Genomic DNA, 22,854 nt, shown 5'->3' with positions numbered 1-22,854 from the left:
CCCTCCTCGCTTCCCGTCCTCCTGACAGCAGAGAGCAGAGTTCAGCCAGGCCTCTGGAGTTCTGTGAATATACCCTGGGGTTTTACTCGTCGTAATGCACAGATTAAAGATCATTTCGGGACACTTGTCTCACCCCGGCTCCTCTGAACACAGACGGGACTTATGGAGGTCCGACTGCGGGTCTTCGGGCAGCAGCAGCCCGGAGGATGTGGTGGTGGTTCACGGGATGAGGACCGCTGTCGGGAAGGCGAAGAGAGGAGCCTTCAAAGTAAATAAATCCAAACCTGTAAAGTAGTTTATCTGCCAAGTGGGCTAAAGTGTAATCAAGCAGCGTTTGTCAGACGGCTCCAATTTCAGCTAAATGAACTTAAAGTAGTCAGCACTTTTGCAGTAAAATAACAATACCTTATAACTGGCCATCACAGATAAGATAACAGATGGTTTCACATGTTTGTGTTTTATAAAGAAGTAAATACACCCAAGCAAAGCGACTGACATCACTTGTGGTACCTACAAAATCAAAGAACAGTTATATTTTACTACTTTTATACAAAAACGTGTTGTTGCCTTCTGAAAATGTGAAAAACTTCCACACAGACTTTGCACTATTTGGCTTTAATGTCAGATTTCTGCAACTTGTTTTTCCTTTTTGTTCTTGTCCTCCTCCTCCTCCTCCTCCTCCTCCTCCTCCTCCTCCTCCTCCTCCTCCTCCTATTTCTTAACCTGTTCACAAAACAGCTGTATAGGTGGCTACTGTTTTGGAGTATTTAGATGCTGCACTTGTCAATGAAAGTATTTGGGCTTCAGAATATGGAATAAATATCGTGCATCTCTAAATGCCCCCCTGTGTTTCCTGCAGGACACCACGCCTGACGAGCTGCTGAGTGCAGTGATGAAGGCTGTGCTGACTGACGTTGGACTCTCAGCCGACAAACTGGGAGACATTTGTGTCGGTGAGACGAGACTCTAATTCTGTAACTTATCTACGAATGAAAGTGAAGTCAATTTGGATTTTTCTTTTCAAAAACAGTTTTGACATACATTTAAAATGCACTGTGTCTGCAGGTAACGTGCTGCAGCCCGGTGCCGGTGCTCTGGTGGCCAGGATAGCTCACTTCCTCAGGTCAGTAGCATCATCATCATCACCATCATCATCATCATCGTCATTGATTCACACGATCAGCCTCCATTTTAATTTTTTTATCCTGTTCTTTTATTTAATTTTATTTATTGCCTTGTTTAATTTTCCACATTTACAAGCATGCACAGAGAACAGACAACCCCCGCCCCCCCCCAAAAAAACATAGAAAAAAATACAAAAACAAGCGTACAGGAAATCACTGCTAAATTAGATAATAATTAACGAAGACATCAACAGAAATGATAGCACTTAAATTAAGGTACAAAAGGCTAATACTATAACATCCATACAGTACAAAAAGATATCAAATTCAAAAGGTTACTCTTCCTCTCTGTTCAGTTCTTTAGACGTATCCTAATTCTTCAGAAAATGCATAAAAGGTTCCCAAAAAGAGTTAAAGGCCTCTTGCTTTCCTTTCAGAGTTTAAGTGAGTTTCTTCAAAGAGAAACAGGAAGACTATCACGTCCATCCTCCTCATTAGTGACAGCCTTTTTCTCTGCTGTGTTTTATCTCAGCGGGTTTCCAGAGACGGTTCCTGTCAGCACGGTGAACAGACAATGCTCCTCTGGACTGCAGGCGCTGTTTAACATCGCAGGTACAGACTCTCCTCTCATCGCTTCATAACGTATAAATACACCGTACAGATTGTGAGTATGTAAAGGTGTTTAACCCTGTGTGTGCAGGAGCCATCAGGAGCAGATCCATCGACCTGGGCCTGGCATGTGGGTACGTTCATTCATCATTTGAGAAAGCACATTTACATTTACATCCCGACAGTAGGAGGATAAAATGGTGTGTCCTTTTGTGTGTGTCAGAGTGGAGAGCATGTCTCTGCGTTCGATGGGGGATCCCGGAGATCTGAGCCCCCGGCTGACGGACTTCGACAAAGCCAGAGACTGCATCATCCCCATGGGGTGAGAGACCACCCTGCAGGATGCTGTTTGTGTGTCTGTTATATTTGGGAGAAAGGAATGAAGGAAATCAAGTAGAAAATTAGAAATCAAAAAGGGAGACAAACAAAAGTAATTTTTTCAAAATCCCAACATTTGTTCTTGTCGTCCCGAATCTCAAAAAAACTGGCATTTTGTTCCAGAAATGTGTTTTTGAGATACCAGCAAAATGTGTGTTAATCCAAATTGTGTTCTACCAAACCATCATTTATTTTTAAAGCCCCAAAATGTTTGTTTTTCAGCATTAGTGTTTATATTATCCAGAAGCCAGTTATAGCATGATGCATGTGTCATCAATTTGCTGTTTCTAAAACCCCAAGTTAGTTTGAGCACTCCTAATAGATCTCAACTTTAATTTTGTGATCCGGCCCTATGATGTATTTATATAACCCAAAGAACATTTTTACCCCAACAGTTTATAAATGTAGAGACCCTAAAATGGATTCATGTTTATATGTTTCCCTTATTTCTTTAGCATCACCTCAGAGAACGTTGCAGAGAAGTTTGGGATCTCCAGAGAAAAGCAGGACGCCTTCGCTCTCAGCTCCCAGCAGAAGTGAGTCAATCCATAAAGCTGTGGTGAAAAAGTCCCAATATCTCAAAAACATCGACTAATTAAAATGAAATCTTGAGGGAAAACTCAATGAGATGTAACAGTTTTTGACGGAGAGTCTTGTGTTTTTTTGATCGTTTGTAGATGCAACTTTAAAATAGTTGTTTATATTGACACGCTTATTAATATAAAGATGACTCTTTAATATATTTTATCTCAATTATTGTTATTTTATTCCTTTACTTTTGCTTAATTTATCTGCATACTTCTACTTATTTTTGAAAAATGCTATATATTATTATTTAATTGTATTAATATTGTTCTATCTTTACACATCTCATATGTGTGGCAGCTCTCCAGGCAGTATTGATATGTCTTTAAAGCGTCAACATTTCCTCCTCTCTCAGAGCGGCGCGGGCTCAGAGCTCCGCAGTGTTTGCTCAGGAAATCGTTCCGGTCAGAACCAGGTTTGTGGACGACAGCGGTACAGAGCAAGCGGTGACGGTCGCTAAGGATGATGGGATCAGAGCGGGAACGACTCTCGCCGGACTCAACAAACTCCGACCCGCCTTCAAACCGGACGGCAGCACCACAGCAGGTCGGTCACACACACAGGCTTACAGTGAACATCAACCTGGCTCCATTTTATTTGATCTATTGGATTGTATAAATTAAATTAGTTAAATGTATTTCATTTTTTGGTGTTTTTTTAATTCATATAATTATATTTTTTTATTTTTTTAAACTCTTAATTTATTTCCGATTATAAAATAAATATATTATTAATTATTTATTATTTTGTAATATTTGCTTTTATTTTTCCCATTGAATTCCTCTTTCTGTGTTCGTATTTGCATGAAAGCAAACTCCTTGTCTATGAAACCTACTCTGAATTCTGTTACTAACTCTCTCACACACACACACACACACACTCGTGTCTCAGGTAACTCCAGCCAGGTGAGCGACGGAGCAGCGGCCGTGCTGATTGGTCGCAGGTCAGCGGTGGAGGCTCTGGGTCTGCCGGTGCTCGGGGTCCTTAGGGCCAGCGCCGTGGTGGGGGTCCCTCCGGATCTGATGGGCATCGGACCAGCGTTCGCCATCCCTGCAGCTCTGAAGGAGGCTGGTGAGATACCATTAACATCCTCACAGTGGTGGACACTAAGAATTTGTGCTTATATACAAAATTGTACGGTACTTTGATTTTTTCTAAACATTTATCTTTAATTCCTGTACGTTTATTTGACACTGTCAACCAAATGTACTTTACAGATCAAGAAGTATATTAACAATTAAATGTGATGGCTTTCAAAGCAAATACAGCTTTTTATTTTCACCTTCACCCTGCTGCAGCTCGCGATGAATGCATCAATAATTAGAATGTATAATATTATAGGTTTTAATATATTTGCAAGGATGATGATTGGTGAGGATTGAAGTTTTAAAAGTGGATGTTCTGGTGTCAGTCAGACCTAAGATACATACTTAATCATAGGGATGTGAGACGACTTTATAAGGGTTTTTAGTTTCTGTAGTAAAATGCATATTAAAACAGCTCACTGCTCAGAGGAAACACTTTACTCTTTTTGCTGAAATGCTTCTTCTAACTCTTCCCGTTCCCCCCTCAGGACTGACCGTGGCAGACATCGACGTGTTTGAAATCAACGAGGCCTTCGCCAGTCAGGTGAGTACAAACGTCCCCACACTGATCTCCCTGAAGGCGGTAAATCTAGTTGTGTTTTTTGTCGTGTATTATTTAATTTAACCCGCCCCTCCCTCTGCCCAGGCGGTGTACTGCGTGGAGCATCTGGGCATCCCTCTGGAGAAGGTGAACCCCAACGGAGGAGCCATCGCTCTGGGTCACCCTCTGGGCTGCACCGGGGCGCGGCAGGTGGTGACGCTGCTGCACGAGCTGCGCCGCAGAGGCAGGAGGTTCGTCTGCTACTGATACACATCATCACCGTTTCTCACCGACACGAGACACCAGTGTTTCTAAGTGTTGTGTGTTCCTGTGTGTTCCTGTGTGCAGAGCGTACGGCGTCGTGTCCATGTGCATTGGGACGGGGATGGGAGCGGCGGCGGTCTTTGAATACCCTGGACCATAGGAGCCTGAAATCAAGTCCTTATCACATGATTTAAAACCTCTTTCGGACAGGACAGGTAATCTGCTCTCTCAAAAACCAAATGTCTTTACTCGGCGCATTGGCATTTATCGACACTTCACATCCTTTTGAAAGCTACCAGAGCTACGAGTTGAACCATTGATGGATGATGTTCCTTCACACCTGCTAATGACACCAGCGTGCAGGACAGGTTTTAAAACAGAATTGTAAGTTGTGAACAAGTCAGGTGAACATTTACCCAGATCTGTCTTCCTGTAATATCAGAGAAACAGCAGAACTTCATTTTAAATCAGACCTGTTTTCATGTAGCTTTCAGAAAGGATTTTAAATACCAATCACTGTTGATGTGCTTCCTGTATGAACATCATGATCATGTGAGCACGATTCATGACATCAACATCTCCTCTGAGCCGTGTACAAAAGGTTTTAAAGCCCTCCTTTACCGTCCAGTTTCAGTCAACATTTCTCTCTGCTTAAAGGACACTCTGTTTGCTGTTGCCAGGATGTAAAGGATGTGAAATGCATTAATAATAACATCATAACTTGCTACAGTCCACACGAAACGTGCTAAACTCAAACCCTGTGACATGTCTGAAAGGAGCTACGAAATAATGGATCAGCCTTTAAATGAATCTCCCTCTGAACTCATGCTGCTGTTCTTATGATGTTCAAACAGCAGCTGATTAAGTGCCTCTGATTTCACATGATGGTAGTTTTTTCAAGAACAGATTTATCCTGTTTTCATTCTCTGACTAAAACTGGTTAATATTATGGAGAAACTGTGAAATAAAGACAGGGTTTTATTGTGGTTAAATTTCAGTTTGAGGGTGTTAGAACTAATTCTCTTCGTCAGATCAAAGGACCAATCAAATTACTGCTCTTCTTGCTTACTGTCCGATCCGAAGTGATTCTTATAAATATCTGTACCACTTTTGTAAATGTCTTCTAAACACTGATTTTCTACGTGTTAAAATAAACAATTCCAAGGATCTTTTGTATCAGGATTCAGTCTTTACCAAATGTTTGCACAGTTCCTCGTCTCCTTTCTCTGCGCACACACAACATACAAAAACACATCAGTCACTGTCGGAGAACCAGACTCCATTTCCTCGAGTCAACCCTACATGAACTTCTGTTTCTTCCGGGCCTGAAACTCCTCTGTTTTGCGCTTAATCGACTTGATGAGCAGAGACAGACTGGGGTCTATCGGTTTCTTCGAGGTGCTCTCAACACCCTCAGAGTCATTTTCATTTTTCCGCTTGCTCCCGGAGGCGTTGTCTCTGTGTGCGTTCGTGCTGCTCGGAGCGCCGAGTTCCTCCTCGACGCGGCGCTGCTCCTCCTCCCGGCGGCGCTGCTTCTCCACCTGGATGCTCTGCGTGGCTTTGGTCTTCTTGTAGTTGGGGTTGGAGGGGTCCAGGTTGAACAGGTGGGAGGTGAACATGGCCTGGAAACGGGGGTCTTTAACATCCACCTAGACACAGACAGACAGGAGAAGTTGGATAAAGTTCACTTACTGTACCGGTGTTACCAAAGCGTTCAACGAGTCAAACAATTAGATCTTGACCTCCGCCCCTCAATCTGAGACCCATTCCTCTGTAGCTCAAGCCATTTATTCTAACCATTGCATAATAAATCAAAGTCTAAAAGCTTCTTCAAAATGTCCCTTTTAGAATACTCCTCAAACATCCCCAGCCCCCCCCACAGACCTGGAACTCGTCTCCCTCCAGCTTCTCGTCGCCCTTCTTCAGCAGCTTCTTCCTCTTCTGCTTGCTCAGGTTCTGCTGCTCCACGATCTTGTCGTAGTTGAAGTGTTTGTGTTTGGCCTCGTCGTCGTCGTCATCCTCCATCAGCAGCGCCATCTCCGCCTGCACACACACACACGTTCAAATGTGTTGCCTTATGTCTGAGAGTATGCGACTGCCTCCCTTCACCAAAGGTAGGATGAGCTGGTGTGGAATTGCAGGGATTGAAATCTGACCTTTTGTTTCTCCAGCTCCTCTTCCTCCTCGGGTGTGCGCTCCTCTTCCTTCTTCTTCTTCTTCTTCCCCTTCTGTGTCTTCTGCATGTCTGCGGACACAACAAACAACACGGATACCAAACCTTTCGAAGTAGATATAGGATTTTCCCTACACGATTATCCCGGCCAAAATGTCTCTTTTTTCACAAATGTGTTGCACTTCAAATACACGTGTGGAGAAATGTTCTGTAAAACTCTACAAAAAGTGTGCTATTTATTACCCGGTGGATCAGTAGCACAATATCACAATTTTATTTTGTATTAAATATTATTTTTTATCAGCAATACAGGTACATCGCGACACCCCTAAGTCAGCTTACGTACCAACTTTAAAGCTGTCTAAAGTAAGAATTTAATTAAACACACCGTATGAACTACAAAACCCTCCTCTGAGAGACGTATTTTTAAGTGAATTTATTACCTGCAGCGTTGAGCTCCTCGGCGAAGAACGGGTCGTTGAAATCCACATCTGGAGGAAGCTCGTCGTCGCTGAGAGCCTCCTCATCCTCGCCCTTGACCTGAGAGGAAAAAAATAAAACGGATGAAGAAAACTACAGCAGGATCCAGTAGGGGAAACGGAAATTGAGTTTCTAATGTTGGTTCTGACAGATTTGCTGTTCTAAGCAGCGTTCACGGAGTTGTGTGACAGGAATGAGTGTATCTCACTTAAATCCTGTTTTGAGTATGCAGACGGGTCGACTCACCTCCTTGTTTTTAGATTTCTTCTGCTTCTTCTTCTTCTCCTTCTTCTTCTCCAGGAAGTCCTCCCACGGTGTCAGGTTGTCTTTACCCTCCAGCTTCTTCTTCACCAGCTGTTCCGTCGTCTCCTTCAGCCCTGCACACACAGCAAACACAGATCAAACACACATCAGACACAGATCAGACACACATCACACACATCAAACACAGATCAGACACAGATCAGACACAGAGCAAACACACATCAGACACACATCAGACACAGATCAGACACACATCAAACACACAGAGCACACACACAGACACAGAGCAAACACACATCAGACACAGAGCAAACACACATCAGACACAGAGCAAACACACATCAGACACAGAGCAAACACGCAGATCAAACAGAGCAAACACACATCAGACACAGAGCAAACACACATCAGACACAGAGCAAACACACATCAGACACAGAGCAAACACGCAGATCAAACAGAGCAAACACACATCAGACACAGAGCAAACACACATCAGACACAAACACACATCAAACACACAGATCAAACACACATCAGACACACATCATAAACAGAGCAAACACACATATCAAACACACAGACACAGAGCAAACACACATCAGACACAGAGCAAACACACATCAGACACAGAGCAAACACACATTTAATAACCTAAATACAGCTCATAAGTTTGAGTGAGTTCTTCCTCATATTCCATACTGTAAGTGCACTCCTCTGTTTATTTTGTACATTTCCTTTCCTTGTTCTATAATCCTTTCCTTGTTTTATGATCCTTTCCTTGTTTTATGATCCTTTCCTTGTTTTATAATCCTTTCCTTGTTTTATAATCCTTTCCTTGTTTTATAATCCTTTCCTTGTTTTATAATCCTTTCCTTGTTTTATAATCCTTTCCTTGTTTTATAATCCTTTCCTTGTTTTATAATAAATTCTCATATTTTTATTGTACTTTTTTTTTCAAAAATAACTTTTAAGGTATATTTAAAAATACTCATACATTTGTGAGTTTTTTAAACTGAAATCCTTTAATTGTGTTTATTTATGCACCATTTTCCACCAAAGCAGTTCATGGTAAGATGATGAATCACTAATACTAAAAGAAGGAGGATTTAAGTGACGCTATTTTGCATTGAAGCGATTATTTGTCGGGCACCTTTGACCTAAAGAAGACTAGTCCTCCTCACTTCCACATTTCCAAACAGCCCTTTAATAAACAAACACACATAATTAACACAGTGGAGATGAGAAGCTCGTACCTGGCACCCAGGTGATCTCCATCCCCATGTCCTTCTCCTCGTGCAGCTTCTTCTCTTTCTCCTGGATTCCTTTCAGCAGCTCTCGGTACTTTGAGATCTGCTCCTCGCTTTTCTTCAGCTTCTTCTTCCCTTTCTCTGCCTCCTTCTCGGGTTTCTTCTCCACGACGGGCTCTTTTGTGTTCTTAACTGTAACTAGAAAAGGAAAAGAAACGATGAAGACTTTTGAATGAATGAGTTCATTTCCTCTCTTTGTGTGCTTTTTTCTCTCCAGGATTCCAAAGGATATACTGTCAGCGTAGTGGTGTCAAATAAAAACCTGAAATCCTAGAAGTCCACCAACGCAGCTTGCAAAAATCTTGTTTAAAAAAGAGACGTAGGCGTCCAAATAAAATGCATGACAAACACAAATATCTACATATAAAACCAACTGTAAAAGTTAAATACTGTACAGAAGAATCAATACTCTTCTATTCTGCAGATTAAAGCCTCTTTCGTTGCCGTCTCACCCTCTGCTGCTGTCTCCTCGTCTCCACTCTCCTGCTCTCCGAACACAAACGCTCCCACTTCTCCCTCTCCCTCTTCCTCACTGGAGGAGACCAGGTAGGCTTTAAAGTCCATGACCAGCAGCTCGTCTTTGTTGAATTTCCTGTTCAGAGCCGTCACTCGCTCGTTGTCCGTCTCGTCCCAGGTCAGCTGCACCTGATTGGTCGAACAGATTCACACACAGTCACAAAGACCTGTTGTCTGTCTCATTTCTGAAATGTGTTCAGGGTCTTAGCTCTGATCCGTCCATCATTTCTATTTATTATCAGATCTTAGATAGATAGATAAGTACTTTATTGATCACAATTTGGGATTTTTTTTGCATTGCAGCAGCATATCAAAATCAACATCAAAATGTAAACATCTCCATAGAAGGAGAATAGTAGGAAATATGCATGTCAGAGTAAAAATGTACAAAAAATATAAACTAAATATGAAGCAGGATATTATATATACATTAATTAATAATCATTACATCAGAGGCAAAAGAAACATTATGATTAAATATGATGTTAGTAGATTTGTGTGTATTTTTGATGGTAGAAGTGCTACACAGCTGGGTAGCTTGTACATTCACCCAAGGGTCTATAACAAAGTATATAATAATACACCATTTCATTGTTGGCTTTATTTTAATAATGAATGTGATAAGTTAAGTAATTGATTTTTAAGTTAAGTGAGTTAAATGTGTTTCTATGCTTTTATTTTGAAGGCACATTTGGGCACCTGGTTCGATTGTATATATTGGAGACAGATGGAGGTGGGAGCAGAGCACCAGTACAGGCACAGAGTGTTTTACCAGGTGGATTCAGGAGCCTCTAGGAAAAGCCATGGGAAAGTCTTAAGGAAACTGTCAGTTGTTGTTGTTGTTGTTGTTGTTGTTGTTGTTAAGATACTGAATCACGCAAATAAAAACACAACCACTGACTCTTGCCTGGACTTGGAGTAAGATTCGCTACCTTTAAGTTAATTATCTGTTTTATTTTTATATGATTTTGGCCGCTACATACTATAATAAATAGTAAATGTAAATAAATGAAGCCGCTGTAAAATACGGGCCTTTATAAAATAATTTCAAAATAAAAGTCCAGTTTTTTTTTTATGAGACTAAAAAATAAATGAAAAATGACTAAGACTGGTTTAAACGACTAACGTTGGGTTGGATATTACCCGGCAGCCCTCTCCTGTTGCCGTGTCCTCCGGACTTTAACTGCTTTTATTTTTAACTCAGTCTTACCTTCGACGTTGCGTTGGCGGAGGAGGTGAAGATCTTGGGTGTGTACACTGTGAGGTTCACATCGGTCGCCACGTCTTTAGGCTCGTCATCAAACGCTACATCCTCAGGAATAAACCTGTTAGAAAAAAAGGGTTTTAAATCACTCTTTTTCTAGATTAGTCTCTGCGATTTGGAATCGTTCCTCCTCTCACCGCAGGTCCAGCACAGAGCAGCTGCTCTCGTACTCGTAGCCGTCGCACTCCTCGTAGATTTTGGCAGCGGTGTCGGTGGAATCGCACTCCACCACAGCGTAGAAATACTTCAGCCGCTTGAACTGGTAGTCACGCATCTTCTCTCTGTAACCTCTGAGAGGACGGACACGGACACACACGGACACACACAGACACGTTGAAGCACAGTTTGAATTTCTACCACAAATTAAACTCATTTCATGGAGAAGGAAAAAAAACTCCAGGCATACACATTACAAAAAGTACCCAAATAAGATGTGTATTTATTTAGAAAATGTAACTACATCTGGCACATTACACCAAGAGGAAAGTGGGATATAGATATATATATATATATGCAAGTCTGAGTGATAAACCCTGCAGTGAGTTACCTCTCCTCCTCGTTGTCGTCCTCCGAGTCGTCGGGCAGAGCTTTGAGCTCCAGCGGCCCCTGAGTCTCCTCTGCCTTAAGACGCTGCTTCCCGAACTCTGACGGGTAGATCTAGGAAAAAACCCATAATGCATTGCTGTTTAATGCTCCGACAAATAACATTCACCAGTTTCTTATTTAGACTGTAACTGCACTGATGCAGACAACATGGAAAAGATGCTATCTGCAAACTAGCTGCACAAAAAAGTGGCTGCCTGTTTTTATTTCTATCCTTCTTATTATTTCACGCACGTACAGGTGTTGTGTCTGAACGGGGAGGAAGAGATTTTATATGCTTTATGGTGTCCAGGATGGCTTATCAACTTTCTTGCCTTGACAGAGAGCACGGCGCCTCCTTTAGGGAGGAAGGAGTTGAACAGAGCCAGCAGGTCTTTGGCTTTTATCCGGTCCCAGTCCATGTTGCAGACGCCCAGCCGAGCAGAAACCTGACACACACACACATTCATAAAACACAGTTAAAGAGTGTTAACCCCTCGCATCAGTACGGACATGTTACTCTTTTTAAGTTTTCAGCTTGGTTTGTTATAGCAGTGCATTTTCTTAGGGTGCAAGTTATTTTCTAGTTGAACTTCAGCTCTGATATTAAGACACTCCAAAATTGAGACAGAACACGTTCCCCCAGCAGACTCCCCCTCACCTCGTCGGCCCGTGAAGCGTCTTTAGCGAGCTCGCCCCAGTCGTGTTCGATCTCCTCTTCCTCTTTCTTCAGGATGGCGTCCACATCGTATTCGTCATCTTCATCTGAGCTGGTCTCTACGTTTCCTTTCCCTCTGGCGTGATCCGGCTCGCTGTCGCTGTCTGAATCCAGACCGGACTCCTCCTCGTCGGATCCGCTCGCCACATCACTCCCCTCTTCCTCCTCTTCCTCATCATCACTGTCGTCGTCATCATCCTCCTCCTCACTGCCGTCCTCATCATCATCATCCTCCTCCTCACTGCCGTCTGAGAAACTGTCTCCCAGGTCAACATCTCCCTTCTTTGCAGTTTGCTGCTCCTCTTCCTCTTCATCGTCTGAAGAAAATAATACACAGGGTCAAAAATCTGCTGACCGTTCAGTATCTAAAGTGGCTTCAGATCAGTTCACTGTACAGAAACTTCAACAACAACAATATTATTATTGACGCACAAATGAAACATTATTCAGAAATAAATGAAGTTGTAATGTTGAATCTGGGCTCGTTTGCTCAGCCTGGCTTTCAATCTACAGGTATGGCTTCAATATTAGTTTTTATTTCTGGTTTTCTGAATAAAATCTATTGAAATACATGCACATTTGCACAGAAACTATTGCAATTAGTATCTGCAAAGCTTTCCACTTTTCATATCAATATTGCACATATTTTATTGTATTATTCTGAGTATGTTGTTGTCAGTATACTGTACATATTTCTTTGGTATATCCAGATTTCTTGTAAATAACTGTCTATATCTTAAAATATAATCGGTTTTCTTTTGTTGTTTTTTATAATTTGAGGGTCTAATTTTTTATCTTTAACTGTGTTTATGTATGCCCCATATACACCATTGTATGTATAAAGCTTTTTATAGATTAAGTTGAATCTGTGCTCGATTCCTCAGCCTGCATCAGTGAACTTTTCACTCACCCGCCTCTATGACTCTGACCACTTGTTCACGCGGCGGTCCTTTGGCTTTAACGGCTCTGCTCTGCACTGCTTTTCCTTTCTTCACCTCTGGATCCGCCTTCACCATCTTCGCCTTCACTTTTTTCTTCTTCTGGCTCTCCACATCCTCCTCATCGTCTTCTGAGCTGGAGACGTTGTAGAAGCGCTTCAGGTCCTCCGTCGAGGTTTGGTTGATGGGTCGGCCTCGTTTGTCCACAGTGTATTTCTCCTTGAAGCGCTTGTCGTGAAACATGGACTGGAAACGCTTGTCGATCTTGACCTTGCGTTCCCTCTCGGGCATCTCCCAGAATCTGGGGTCCTTCTGCACCCGGAGAAAGCGCTCATCGCCCCCCATCTTCTTATTGGACGACATGGTGGCAAACTGTGCGCGTCACCTGAGGAATAAAGGAAAGACATAATGCTGATTAGTAACACGGATACACTGAGCTTCTTTCCTTTGTGAATGAGCGTCGTTATGACAGAAGATTGTGTGTATTTAGTGCACCAAACAGAACACAGACAAGCTTATGATTATAAAGCACTACATTTAAGAATGATAGCATGATTTATTACACATATCTTGAAGAATTTATTTAAAGAGATAGACAATTATTAACTATTAATAAAATGTATTGTTTTTTGTTGACTACATTTAGCGACTGCGTTAAAATATACTAAAAGTAACAAAAGTAGGAGCACTTTTTGCAGAATGACCCATATCAGAATCATATATAATAATATTGGAGTATATGTTTTGATGCATGCATGCAACACTAGTAAGAACACAAACTTACTAAAGTAAAGTGTTTAAATAAGTGTATTTACACCACTTATAATGCGGACAATGGTCATTAGATATTACTGAAGTCGTGAGTGAGCATGTAATGACCAACAGATGACCAGTCTTTTCACTGAGAAATATTAAGCAGTTTTGACCCCAGCTTTGTAAAACCCAACAGTTAAATAGAGATTAATGTCAGAAATCCTCAGTTTCAGTCAACATGTAACAATATGTCCGAAACAGTGAATACGGACAGTAAAGGCGGGAAAAGCAGACAGCAGCTGAAACTACAAATCACACTGAGCATGTACATGTTAGATAATGATGATACATACGATTAAAACATCGTTTAAATATAACAACAATCAGAAAACCTCAGCCATACCTCCCTACTCTTCCGCTACACGTGTTTTCCCAGCATGCACCGCTCCCGTGACCTTTTTATCAGCTCGCCCCTTTTTTGGTAAGGCAAGCGAAGTGGGACAAGCGATACAAAAAGCGCACCAGAAAATCAAACACTAAAAACACTTCCAAGCTTGCACTCAATACTATGTGAGCTCATTTGATTAGGAAATTATGCGTTATATATTCTTGTTCCTGCTTTTTATATTTAGTGATGTATTTTTCATGATCATTTACAGATATTATATATATTAAATACAGAACTTGGTGTTTTGGGAAATTGTGGTGTCATATTTTTCACTATTTTCTGCCATTTTATGGACAAAAGAATCACTCAAAAAAAGTCTATCAGTAGTATATATACATATAAGTGCTTTACAAAGACATATGTATTCATGGTACATAAATAAAGTCATAAACATACATTTAAATCAATTTATTTAGTCCATTTCCAGTTAGTGAATCCAGTTCCTGATTTTCCATTGAGCCCAGTAGATTCCAGTTCCACAGTTTCCCTCCTCCTCTCTGAGGTCACGGTGTGGAGGACAGCAGGAAGTCAGCTCAGTGTTGTACAATGCCCTGATGTTCATAAGATTTCTGCTTTAATTTACAACTGAATTACACTTTAAACTCGCACCATGACCACCGGAGTGTGCCTCAGACTCCTGCAGACCGCCGGCTCTCCTCCTGCAGCCTCCTGCCGCAGCTGGAGCTGGATCTCCGGCCGCAGAGCGATGTCTTCTGCGGGTAGAGGCTCCATGAATGTGTTCAACAGGGAGATGAAGAGGAGGCAGAAGGACTGGGCTGCCTCCCTGCAGGACGGGCAAAAGTACGACTACCTGAGGGACGAGGTGGGAGAAACACAGACATATTTAAAAGAGCCTTTTTGTTAGCTGTAATTGACCCTTTATAGTGTATATTTGACAGATCTTCTTCAGATATATTCCACTGTCAATATGTTTACTTGTTTGCTCTGTTTTGTTGACTATTTTCCGATGTTTATATTCTATGTTTACGTTTGTTTATTCCCTACTCTTTTTCATTTTCACATTGTGTGCAATCATGGCTTGTTTACATGTTGCTTTGACGAAAACAATCTCAAATTGTGATCAATAAAGTATAAATAATATCAATAAAGTATATTTTATCTTGTATTTATACTGCGTTTACGTGCTCTTAACTAAATACAAAGTTGGTAAGAGTCGAAGTACTTTGTTGAGTGTGTTGTTTTATCTCTGGGTGTCTACTCCACTAGGATGCTTCTTAGAGTGAAATATGGTGACTCCTTTATTTGCACCACTGCGTCTATCTGACAGCTTTGGTTGCAAGATAATATCTAGATAGAAATGAATGAATATTCATGTATAGATTTTTCTGTTTTTTGCCCAATGATCCGTTGATCCCTTGTAAATAAAGTCAGCAATTAAATATGTAAAGCATGCATTTATTTGAAAAAGAAATACATGTAAATATTTGGGGAATTTAAATAATATTGACACCAAACTCAGATCCCAATGTGTACAAACATTAACGTCTTTCCAATCGAACAACAATAAAGGGATCCATGGCTATGCAGTGATTTTAAATATGCAATCATTGGAGGTTTTTCAAGATTTGTTTTGGTTGCAAAAATAAGTCCTTGCTAATGTTGGGAAATGTTGAGGTACAAGTTCATCAAAAAAAGACACATTTATACAAATCTGCAAGAAACATTTCATGTCGGACTGCTTCAGTTATATTTATATGTTATATATCATTACATTTCAGCGACAGGGCAGGTAAAGCACTCTGCATAAACCATCAAAAGAGTTAAAATGCAAGGGAACTCATTATAAACGCAATACAATTAGAAGTCAATAAATACACTTTTTTTGTTCTTTCTTTCTGCAGGTTGGCAGTCGAGTGGCTGATCGAGTGTACGACATTGCGAGGTGGGATTTTCTGTAACAGCTGATTTCTTATTGAACACACACTTCATACACATCAGGTTCTCTTTCCTCTCTCTTCTCAAACATGAATTCCTCCGTCTTCTCAGGACGTTTCCTCTGGCTCTGGACATCGGCGGAGGAAAAAGTCACATTGCAGAACATTTAAACAAGGTACGGTCTGTCCATGTTGGTCATAACGTGTTATTTAAAATACTCTCTTTATTTGAGTTCAATACTTTCCGCCTCTACTGACTTGTTGTCTTTTTCTTTGTTGTCTTTTTTACAGGAGTTTGTGGAGCGTTTGTTCCTGACGGACATCTCAGGGAAAGCTCTGGTGAGAGTTGAAACAAATCATAAAAACTGTCACTACTTCTGGTCCAAAAGTGAAAATATTAATAACCATGAAGCTCCTTGTTCAAATCTGAATGAACCCTGGTGAAAATGATCAATTAGCATCAGTTTTTGGGAACATAAAGCAGTACATATTGATGGATGATGTACCTACTGATACATGATGCTGATATACATGTGCTTTATATCTGATTCCAGAAACAGAGAAGACAGACCGAGATCCCGACTCATCACGTTCTCGCTGACGAGGAGTTTCTGCCCTTTAAAGAAAACACCTTCGACCTGGTGATGAGCAGCCTGAGGTGATCATTACATCATTTAATATGTTGGTTCATTCTTTCTACACATTTAAGAAACATTTGAGGAAGACGCTGCTTAATCATTTCCTGTGTCAAGACTTAAGTGAACCTTTTTATAAATGTTCCACAAAAAGAAAAGACATCAAAACAAAGGAAGGAGCTTTTGTCTTACCTACCTGTTTGTCTTACCTGCCTGTTTGTCTTACCTACCTGTTTGTCTTACCTACCTTGGATTTGTAAATTCATCCTTGCAGAGGTTAGCAGCGGATTCATCCTAAAATTGGAATATAGATCAAAGTATTTTTCTCAATCTAAAACAAAAACCGCTACAGAACTGAAGCACCTTCTTTATCAACCAACATATCTGTACTCATCCATCTCTTGTCCTCCACTAATCCAAGTAGAGATGCAACACATATTTTCAGATTTAACTATATAAAAGTCACATTATCTGCTGCGTATTAATCCTGTGTTCTCTATTGACATTTCTATTTTAAATTGTCCAAATAAAGCTTTAACTTGAACCTCATGGTTAAGGGACTACACTTTCTCTACTGTACCTGTGATAACATAAAAACAGATGCATGCACACACCATAGACTGAATGTATCCCCTTTCGTCTGTCCTCTCTCAGTCTGCACTGGATCAATGACCTGCCTGGAGCTCTCAAACAGGTGAGAATAAAAAGAGGGACCTCTTATTATACAGGTTTTTTATTTATATCTTAAAGGCATTTTTGTGTGACTGTTTGCCTTCTGATGATCTTCCACTAGAGGTCACAGTTTCCTTCATTGTAAAGTAAAATTAGGATCAGAACAGGACAGCATTTTTGTAAATCCTTCTTGTTTTCCTATGGTCTAACTCTGCTTGATCTCAGCTAACTTCAAGAAATGGTGGAAGGAACGCTGTCGTCTTCCAAAATGTTAAAAAGCCTTTAATCAGATTGCTATTTTAGGGTGAAATTAAAAAATATAGACATGTTTTTTTCATTTTTTGCCAGAAAGTGCCTTCAACCTTTTCTTCTTGTATGAACTTTTGAGTTCCCCATGCATTTGCACTTGTTTAATGATTAATTGAACGGTATGTTATACCCTTTATGAACCTCGAAAGGATGCAATTGTAATTTATTTTCCTTGAATTAAGCAGAAGACCCCAGCCTCTGTGTCTTGTCCTTTTTTTGTAACTTTGCTGAGTTGCTCATCCTAAACATGTATAATATCACTCATCATATAACAGTGATAATTCCCCAGGAGTTTTCAAAGACATGATAAGTATACAGTATCCTCCTTTCCAGATCCATCAGGTGCTGAAGCCGGACGGGGTGTTTATCGGGGCGATGGTGGGGGGGGAGACCCTGTACGAGCTGCGCTGCTCCCTCCAGCTCGCGGAGACGGAGAGGGAGGGAGGGTTCTCCCCCCACGTCTCCCCGTACACCGCCGTCACTGACCTGGGAAACCTGCTGGGTCAGGCTGGCTTCACAATGCTCACCGTGGTAAAAGAGAAACACACACACACACACACACACACACACACACACACACACACACACACACACACACACACACACACACACACACACACACACACACACATAGAAACACAGAGTGAAGCCGTTAAAATTGTGACATTTTTTGTTGCAATTGTTTCTTGGAAGCTTTTTTTGTAGCTCCTTAATTGGGTTAATTTTGTCCTATTACACAGATGCATCCATTAATATGTTTTTGGCTAAATTAATACACTTGAACAAATAAACAAATAGTAACAACAAAGATGAATAATATACAATTACTCACTGTATATAATAATGTATTTATTATAATACTTATACATGATTCAAAGGCCGATATATTTAACCTACATCATAGATTAAAAAAGAAACTGTACTAAAACTCTGCAGTTATTCAACAATGGGAAAAAGTAAATAAAACTAAAAAATGATTCTTTTTCATTTAATGTATAAAGTCTTACATTAAAAACTCATCCTTCACTTTCCTTTCTTTCTGTTTCAGGACATTGATGAAGTTCAGGTTCATTATCCGGGAATCACTGAAGTCATGACGGACCTACAAGGTATGACCTGCTCTGTGTCAATGAGTGACTCCAATTCATCAAAAACTTAAAGGGTGTGAAACTCCACGATATCAAGGTCGATATCACGCCTTTTAGTGGCACGTTTTACACTTTTAATTTGGTTTTGTGGGGCTGAATTTCAGCTCTCTAGTAGTATCTAATACCTCCTTCAACCTTCTACTTTTGAGGAGCTTACAGTGTTTGAGGTTTGTTGAAATTCTCTATTGTAGAATTATAGTTGTGTTAATTGCACTTAAATACCACAGAATAAATCTCAGTTTTCACTCTTCTAAACCAAATCTGTCACTTTTTTTTCTACATGTTTTGCCATCTTTTGTGTCCGTGCTCTGCAGGTATGGGTGAGAGTAACTGTGCGTGGAACAGGAGGTCGATGTTAAACAGAGACACAATACTAGCAGCAGCAGCTATTTATAAAGGTGAGTGTTAAAGCTGCTGCACCTCCAGAGACCAATATCACAGATCAGTCTCCAGTTTGACAAACGTGTTATTCCTACATCCATGCATTGAATCATGTCTGCACGACAGAGATATTCAGATTAAGGATACTCCATTACATTGACATAAAATGGAATATGTCTTTTGCACCAGCTAATAAAACAACACACACCTTACAGTTCACACACATTACAAGTCCTTGAGCCCATAGAGCTCCGTTTGTGTCCAAAAACTATTAAAACACATTCATTTAGATTCAATTCAACTTTATTGTCATTGTGCAGAGTACACAGCATCTGGCCAGGAGTGCATATATTAATATATATGTCATTTACAGAAAATACAGTAAGTACTACAGCATATTTCATCCTCTCAGGCTGAATATAGGGATGTTATACATTTGATTTTAAACAGTGTCGGTGCTCAGTCTGTACAAATATGAATGGTGCAAATAGCATGTTGGTAAGTATAAATGTGTTGGAGCAGAGGGATATTTTTGGGATGTGTTCAAAATAAGACACATATAACAAATCTGAGTTATTCTTGTACTAAGACGATATGTTGGTGTTTCATTATTTCTGTCACATCTGTTTCTCGGTTCTCATTTCCCAACAGTGTTTACTTTATTAGGCCTGATCTGGAGTGATTGTTCCTCCCTATCCTCACTGACGCATCTGCCTAAAATAATCACATTTCTGCAGCTGTTTGGACTCTGCTGCTTTAACTTCCTCTTCTTCAGACATGAGCTGAAGTCTGTACCACGCGGCAGTACAGACGGCGTGGGAACAGAAAAGTGTGAAGCGTTTCTTCACCTGGTTTTTCCTCAAATAATATCAGTTTTCACTCAGGAAGAAGAACTCAGATCTTTGAATTAATGTGCAACAATACTAAGTTACGTGTAGAAGTCCTGCATTCAAAACTTTACTTGAGTAATTCCACTTTATGCTACTTTGTACTTTTACTCCTCTATATTTATTTACTCCCTTTAGTTGCTTTACAGATTTGGATTAATGATGGTAAATATAATCAGCCCTTAAATCAGACTTTCGTTCACCTGGAGTAAATCCAGCAGCTACCCTGCAGTATACAAAGCCATTCAAACTAGCTGCACCTTTACCAGCTCTGAGAACACTTTAATGATCAATCATTATAAAACATATCAGAGATATTATTCTGAAATGGACCAATCAGACAATGACTACTTTTACTGTCGCTACTTTAAGAACATTTAGAGGAGAGTACTTTCTACTTTCACTGGAGGAACATTTTGAATACTTTTACTGTGACAGAGTATTCCTACACTCTGGTACTTCTACTTTACTCAAGTACAAGATCTGAGTACTTCTACTTTACTCAAGTACAAGATCTGAGTACTTCTACTTTTACTCAAGTACAAGATCTGAGTACGTCTTCAACCTCTGCGTTTAAGTTGTAGTCACTTAATATAATTTATTAGTTGTTTTATATGTTGTGTACAGGTTCTTTCCCCCTAAGATGTACTAGAGTAGAAGTATAAAGCAGCATACCTTCTGTAGCTTAGCACAAAGCCTTGAAGCAGAAGCAAACTGCTGGCCTAGCTTCATCGAAAGTTTAAAAAGTCACAGTCTTTCAGCTTCATTATTGTGTGTGTGTGTGTGTGTGTGTGTGTGTGTGTGTGTGTGTGTGTGTGTGTGTGTGTGTGTGTGTGTGTGTGTGTGTGTGTGTGTGTGTGTGTGTGTGTGTGTGTGTGTGTGTGTGTGTGTGTGAAATTGTTTCAGAGATGTACGGCAGCGAGGACGGGTCGGTGCCGGCCACCTTCGAGATCCTCTACATGATCGGCTGGAAGCCTCACGAGTCTCAGGTAACCCTGGTGTTCTGGAGAGGAACACAAACACACAACACAGGATCCTAAATGTTGTTGTTTATTTGTCCCCATTGTTGGTACTATGCACTAGGGATGCACCAGTCTGACATATGGTATTGGTATTGGCCTGACACTGGCCTAAATCACTGGTCTTTGTCATTGGAGTATATTAAATATTTTACTCTTGAATTACAATTCCTTTGTTATTCTAAATACTCAGCTGTAGCTTAAAAGAAAGCAGCTGCAGGAGTATTGCAGAAGATATTCTATAATTAAAGATGAATGACAGAGCCGTTGAGAAACCCACGTTGACTTGTGTTATTTTTTGCACTACAATTCCCAGAGTTCAACTGTCCTAAAATACATTAATATTATACTTAATATGTCATCTTTGCACACTTAATGTAAATTATATCCAACCTTTATATTGTGTTAGCTGTAATTTGTCCATTCAATAGTGTTTGCTTCATCCGGTAGTTACAGTCTTCAACTTTATTTTGAGATGTTTATATTTGATCATTTATTTTCTACTCTTTTTTAAAATGTTATAATTATGTGCAATACTTTGTTTTGCATGCAGCTGCAATGAAAAAAAAGTCAACATTTGGGATCAATACAGTATGTTTGATCTTAATTGTTGACTTTTTTGTTTGTTTCTCTTTTTCAGGCCAAACCAGCGAAGCGAGGCTCGGCCAACGTGTCGTTCGCAGATCTGTCAAAGATCGGCCAGCCGCCCAACACCTAGACGCATCGGAGTTAAATAAACTGCAGAGTATAAATAATATATTTTATTTAAACAACTATGTTTAGTTGCTGGGTAAAGGGTAGGTGATGTGTTGTTTTAAAATGGTCTCGAATAAAGAACATTTCCTCTTGCAGGAAAACCACAAGCAGTGACAAGTGGATTTCACAACACCTTTCTTAAGAGTGAAACAGATGGGACGGAGCAGACGGGAGTTCATGCAGGGATAAGAATAAGATACCATGAAGTAGCTCTATTTACATATGAACAGATCTGAATGGAAATAATTCTGATTGAATATCAATACGTTTGCAAACATGTCTGAGCAAGTGAACGTTTTTTTTGGATTAGAACTGATTAATGATACTTTATTCATCCCAAATCAGATATATATTTTTTATAACACATAAGTTAAAATTGAATAAAATTAAAAAGAGTTACCATATATAAATCAACAGAATAAAAGATCAGAATAAGAATCAGAAATACGAGTTTATTGCTAAGCAGCTTCATTTCTCTTGGCGTTTTTGGTCAAAAATAAAACAAAAATGTACACACTGATAAAAAAAGAAAAATATAATAACATTAAAAATATAGCAATACTTAAGTTGATTGTGGTTGAAATAAAGGGCGTTCATACAGTGACATAAAACCGGAATAATACAGTATATCAATAGAGGAATACACAGTAGAAAATGTGAAGGCAGTGGGGTGGTGTGAGTACAACATCTGCAAATTGTACATACAGTGCAGGATGTGCTACATGGTTAAGCTGTTCTGATAAAAAAAAATATGGGTTTAATAATAATATTCATTGGTTGGACTAACAGTAGATCTCATTTCAGTCAAATTGAGTGAAAGAGAAATGGTGCAAATCCATTTATTAAATATTTCAGCAGCAGGTATCCTGTCGTTGCAGAGGAAAACCCAAGGAAGAAATTAGTAATGTCCAAAAAATCCCTCTGGATGACTGATCAAAGGCCTGCTGAATGCGTCTGTGAGATTGTTTGATAAATAATGTGTGTTGATGAATGCATTTCAAAAATAACATTGATTTTGAGGAAATAAAGGTAGCTTGGAGGTGGTACAGTGACAGAGAAAGCAATACTTAGTGTTTGTGTATGTTTTTAACATCTAACTGAGTTCAACCCACGCAGAGAA

General features: G+C 40.0%; 3 protein-coding genes across 4 annotated transcripts; 2 read left to right on the top strand and 1 right to left on the bottom strand.

Moving 5' to 3' along the window:
* Window positions 1-5,754, top strand: acaa1 (acetyl-CoA acyltransferase 1). The gene is made up of 12 exons (XM_063883922.1): window positions 1-268; window positions 860-953; window positions 1,066-1,123; window positions 1,657-1,736; window positions 1,825-1,867; window positions 1,957-2,055; window positions 2,567-2,647; window positions 3,052-3,242; window positions 3,588-3,767; window positions 4,270-4,325; window positions 4,428-4,573; window positions 4,671-5,754. The coding sequence occupies exons 1-12, from the start codon at window positions 95-97 to the stop codon at window positions 4,744-4,746; spliced, it is 1,278 nt and encodes a 425-aa protein (XP_063739992.1). The 5' UTR covers window positions 1-94; the 3' UTR covers window positions 4,747-5,754.
* Window positions 5,547-14,052, bottom strand: esf1 (ESF1, nucleolar pre-rRNA processing protein, homolog (S. cerevisiae)). Its single transcript, XM_063883921.1, has 14 exons — window positions 13,988-14,052; window positions 12,804-13,216; window positions 11,837-12,210; window positions 11,511-11,624; window positions 11,141-11,250; window positions 10,731-10,883; window positions 10,540-10,654; window positions 9,266-9,458; window positions 8,760-8,951; window positions 7,486-7,616; window positions 7,203-7,299; window positions 6,743-6,831; window positions 6,471-6,629; window positions 5,547-6,235 (listed from the first exon to the last, which is right to left on the bottom strand). The coding sequence occupies exons 2-14, from the start codon at window positions 13,192-13,194 to the stop codon at window positions 5,885-5,887; spliced, it is 2,469 nt and encodes an 822-aa protein (XP_063739991.1). The 5' UTR covers window positions 13,195-13,216; window positions 13,988-14,052; the 3' UTR covers window positions 5,547-5,884.
* A 464-nt stretch (window positions 14,053-14,516) lies between these two features.
* ndufaf5 (NADH:ubiquinone oxidoreductase complex assembly factor 5) lies at window positions 14,517-22,179 on the top strand. Of its 2 annotated transcripts, XM_063883016.1 has the most exons (12): window positions 14,517-14,855; window positions 15,895-15,935; window positions 16,040-16,103; window positions 16,219-16,266; window positions 16,482-16,585; window positions 17,217-17,256; window positions 17,877-18,074; window positions 18,592-18,652; window positions 19,006-19,089; window positions 20,866-20,948; window positions 21,619-21,723; window positions 21,831-22,179. In XM_063883016.1, exons 1-11 carry the CDS (start codon window positions 14,643-14,645, stop codon window positions 21,694-21,696), a joined length of 1,014 nt encoding a protein of 337 aa, XP_063739086.1. In that variant the 5' UTR covers window positions 14,517-14,642; the 3' UTR covers window positions 21,697-21,723; window positions 21,831-22,179. The 2 variants fall into 2 exon arrangements, with proteins under 2 accessions (XP_063739086.1, XP_063739085.1); XM_063883015.1 differs by having other exon boundaries at window positions 21,619-22,179.
* The last annotated feature ends 675 nt before the right edge of the window (window positions 22,180-22,854 follow it).

The sequence above is a fragment of the Eleginops maclovinus genome, chromosome 5 (genome assembly GCF_036324505.1).
Source record: "Eleginops maclovinus isolate JMC-PN-2008 ecotype Puerto Natales chromosome 5, JC_Emac_rtc_rv5, whole genome shotgun sequence".
NCBI lineage: Eukaryota > Metazoa > Chordata > Actinopteri > Perciformes > Eleginopidae > Eleginops > Eleginops maclovinus.
Note: the sequence above shows the minus strand (reverse complement) of the source record. Positions and strands in the feature narration are given on the sequence as shown.